Source organism: Chaetura pelagica, unplaced genomic scaffold (genome assembly GCF_000747805.2).
Source record: "Chaetura pelagica isolate M959 unplaced genomic scaffold, ChaPel_1.0 scaffold124, whole genome shotgun sequence".
Taxonomy (NCBI): domain Eukaryota; kingdom Metazoa; phylum Chordata; class Aves; order Apodiformes; family Apodidae; genus Chaetura; species Chaetura pelagica.
In genome coordinates, this window is record NW_009952891.1 from 3,145,272 (window position 1) to 3,148,149 (window position 2,878).

Below are 2,878 nucleotides of genomic sequence, written 5' to 3' on the forward strand. Positions count from 1 at the left end.
AATGGTATAAAATGAATGATGATTCCATCCAGCGTGCAGATCTCAAAACAGTTCTGAATCAGCAAGCTTATGTCCTTTTTTATATCAGGTAATAGCAAATACCAAAGGGGCTCAGAAGGTATTTACTTTCCTGTTATTGATGCTTTTCTTCTTTTCTCTGGGAGCTGCGGGAGGTTTCAGATTGCTGAAGGGAATGTCCAGAATTTTCCAGTAGCCACTAATGTTTTACAGGCGTTTTAGTCTCTAACCTTCATCTTTTAGATGGTTTTTCAAGTGAAAAACGTCTTTTTCTTTTGTGCAGTGTCCCTGGACCTCCAGGCTCCTCTGACCACTCAGGATCTGGCACAGCAGGGAAGTCCTGTTGTGGAAAGGTGAGACAACAGATTTATGAAGGGATCGTCTTCCAGATTTTTCCAGCAGCCACCACATTTTTCACCTATGGGGATTTTTTTTTTCCCTCAACATCTTTTAGATGGACATTTTCATGTGAAAAAAAAAAAAAAAAAGTGTATTTTTTTGAGCAGCGTCCTGGGCCTACAGAGTGTTCCGAGAATTGTGCTCATACTGCTACGAAAGGAGCGTACAACTCTGAAAACACTGATGATGTTGGGAAACAGGTGACGTTAGGGAATTTTCCTCTTGTTGGGAAGACCGGCGTCCCTCCCTCCCTCGCGGTTTCCCCGCTTTGCGGCCGGGCCGAGCCCTTCCCCTCCCGCCTCTGCCTGAAGCGGCCGCACGAGGTGCTTGAGCTGCCGCCCGTGTCTCTGCCAGGCCAGGCCGAGGGGCCGCTCCCTCAGGAAACCGCTCCGGAGAGGGGAGGATGGGGCATCCTCTCCCTCCCTGACGTTTCCCTTCGGGTTTTAGTCGCGGTTTTTCCGCTTTCCAAAGGGTCCTCGGGCACGACCCTCCGCCCCGCAGCCCCTCACGGCTGTGCCTAAGATGGCGGCGGCACGAGGTGCCTCAGGGCCGCCTCTCGCTCCCGCGCGGCCTTCCCGCCTCACCAGGGCCTCGGCACCGTCTGCTCTGCAGAACCGAGGGCAAAGCTGCTGTAAAAGCTGCTAATGTTTGCAGGCAGTAACCACAGGCTGGTAACTGTAGTCTAAGGACAGTCAGGATCACAGGTATGGCTTCTTTCTTTCTAAGTAAGGATAAAGTTCCTGTGTGACAGGAGACCTCACTCACAGAGCTAATTCTGTAGAAAACGGCCTGTGCAGCTCATCTTATTAAATGTTATTGCCAATAGGTTCTTCTAAGTGAACCAAAAGTCTTCATTTAATCCCAGTCTGTGTTTCTAGAAGTGTTTTTCTCAGGCTATTCTGTCAAGTGTTTCAGGATATTTTTTAATCTCTCCTTAGGCAGTAAAATATCCTGCATGTTTGGACCTGCAGGCACATGATGTGTCTGAATCAAGTGACGAACCCGTCACCTACACATTACATGCAGTGCTTCTTCATAAAGGCTTCAGACACCGCATCTCCTACATAAAGGCAGATACCGGCTTGATTTCTAACCGAGTAAAGCAGAGCTGACAAAGACATTGCAATGTTCCTGGGGAACACTGTTTTTAGGAGAAAAGGAGAGGGGGCTCTTGCCACTGCCGAGTGCAGACATGTGTGCAGGAGCTGTGCCTGTCCCTGCAAGCAGCCTTGGGCTGTCAAGCCCTTGTCAGGAACCAGGACCCTCCTGGAAGGCAGAGCAGGGCTGACCGAGCTGCACCTTCAAGTTAGCACCGCTAACGAAGCACAACTTTTCACCTTGACACTCCTCAGTACCACGGACTCCGGCGCATCACTGTTGGCTTCGAGAGAGCTGAGCAATGGAAAGGACTGTCCCTTACAGTCCAGAGGAGACTGGAAACCCTTTCCACTCCGCCCCGGGGCTGCGGCTCCAAAAAGCCCCACGGAGCCCCTTGCCGGCCTGTTCTGCCGCCGATCCGCTGGGCAGTGCAGGCTTCCCTGCATCTGACTTGAAATACGTTAAAAAATCAAACCACTGAGACACAGGTTTATGTGGGATGCCATGACAGGGACTGACAATGCCCTTTTGTCTCAGATGTGGACATGACTGATGAAGCCTTCAAACTAAACCCAACAACTTTTCATCATCAAAACCATCAGCTTTTTATTACCAAAACCTGACATTACCGATCTGGACCGTCGGACCCGACCATACCGATTGTGTTGCTCCCAGTGTGGAATTAGGGGCTTTACCTTAGGAATGGTAGGTGTGCTTCTCACAGAAAAGCATCGCAGGGAAATCTGGCAGAGCAGCTTAAGTTACTGGGGGAACATCAGTGCGACCACAGGAAGATCTGCCACAAAGTAAAACAAACAAACATTTTATCTTGTGCGGGGGGGTCTTGTTGCATCAGGTAATCGATGTTTGAGCTGCCGGTTCCCCAGAAAAAGAAGGATGTCTATTCGTGGTTTCAGTTTCAGCTGTTGCTTCACAGGTCCGGGAAATCGCCTCTAAGAATGCTGGAAAAATACGGAAATTTCCTGTACGTCCGAAGTTTGTTACCAAGCAAAGGAATGAATCCTGCTTGCTTAACTCCCTAGGGCTGTGTCTTACAGGAAGGTGTCACCCTCCTGGATTTCCCGTTCAAAAACGTCCAGTGCATGTGAATGGATTTGGTGTGTTCTCACGTGCAAAGCCTCAACTCACGCCAGCCCTGTCATCTTATCCTTTCCTAGTAACTTAGTGTTGCTTAAACCACAACAAATCTACATCAGAGGGGTTTTGCGGTATAGAAAGCAGATTAACCCAGTCATCAAATCTCACTGCTGCTGGCGAGTGGACGAGCAGGCAGGAATGAGTTGGATCCTGCGGGCAAACACCGCTCCCCATCCGTGCTTAGCGCAGGGTCTGCAGGCTCCGG

The 2,878-nt window shown here is 49.9% G+C and overlaps 1 protein-coding gene across 1 annotated transcript in view; it reads left to right on the forward strand.

Annotated features, from left to right (window-relative positions):
- Window positions 1-939: 939 nt before the first annotated feature.
- Window positions 940-2,878, forward strand: part of LOC104386861 (chromosome unknown open reading frame, human C16orf72) — a 42,015-nt gene continuing 40,076 nt past the window's right edge. The window contains exon 1 of the mRNA XM_009995529.1: window positions 940-1,048. Coding sequence (XP_009993831.1) covers window positions 940-1,048 — 109 coding nt within the window. The remainder of the gene's footprint in view (window positions 1,049-2,878) is intronic.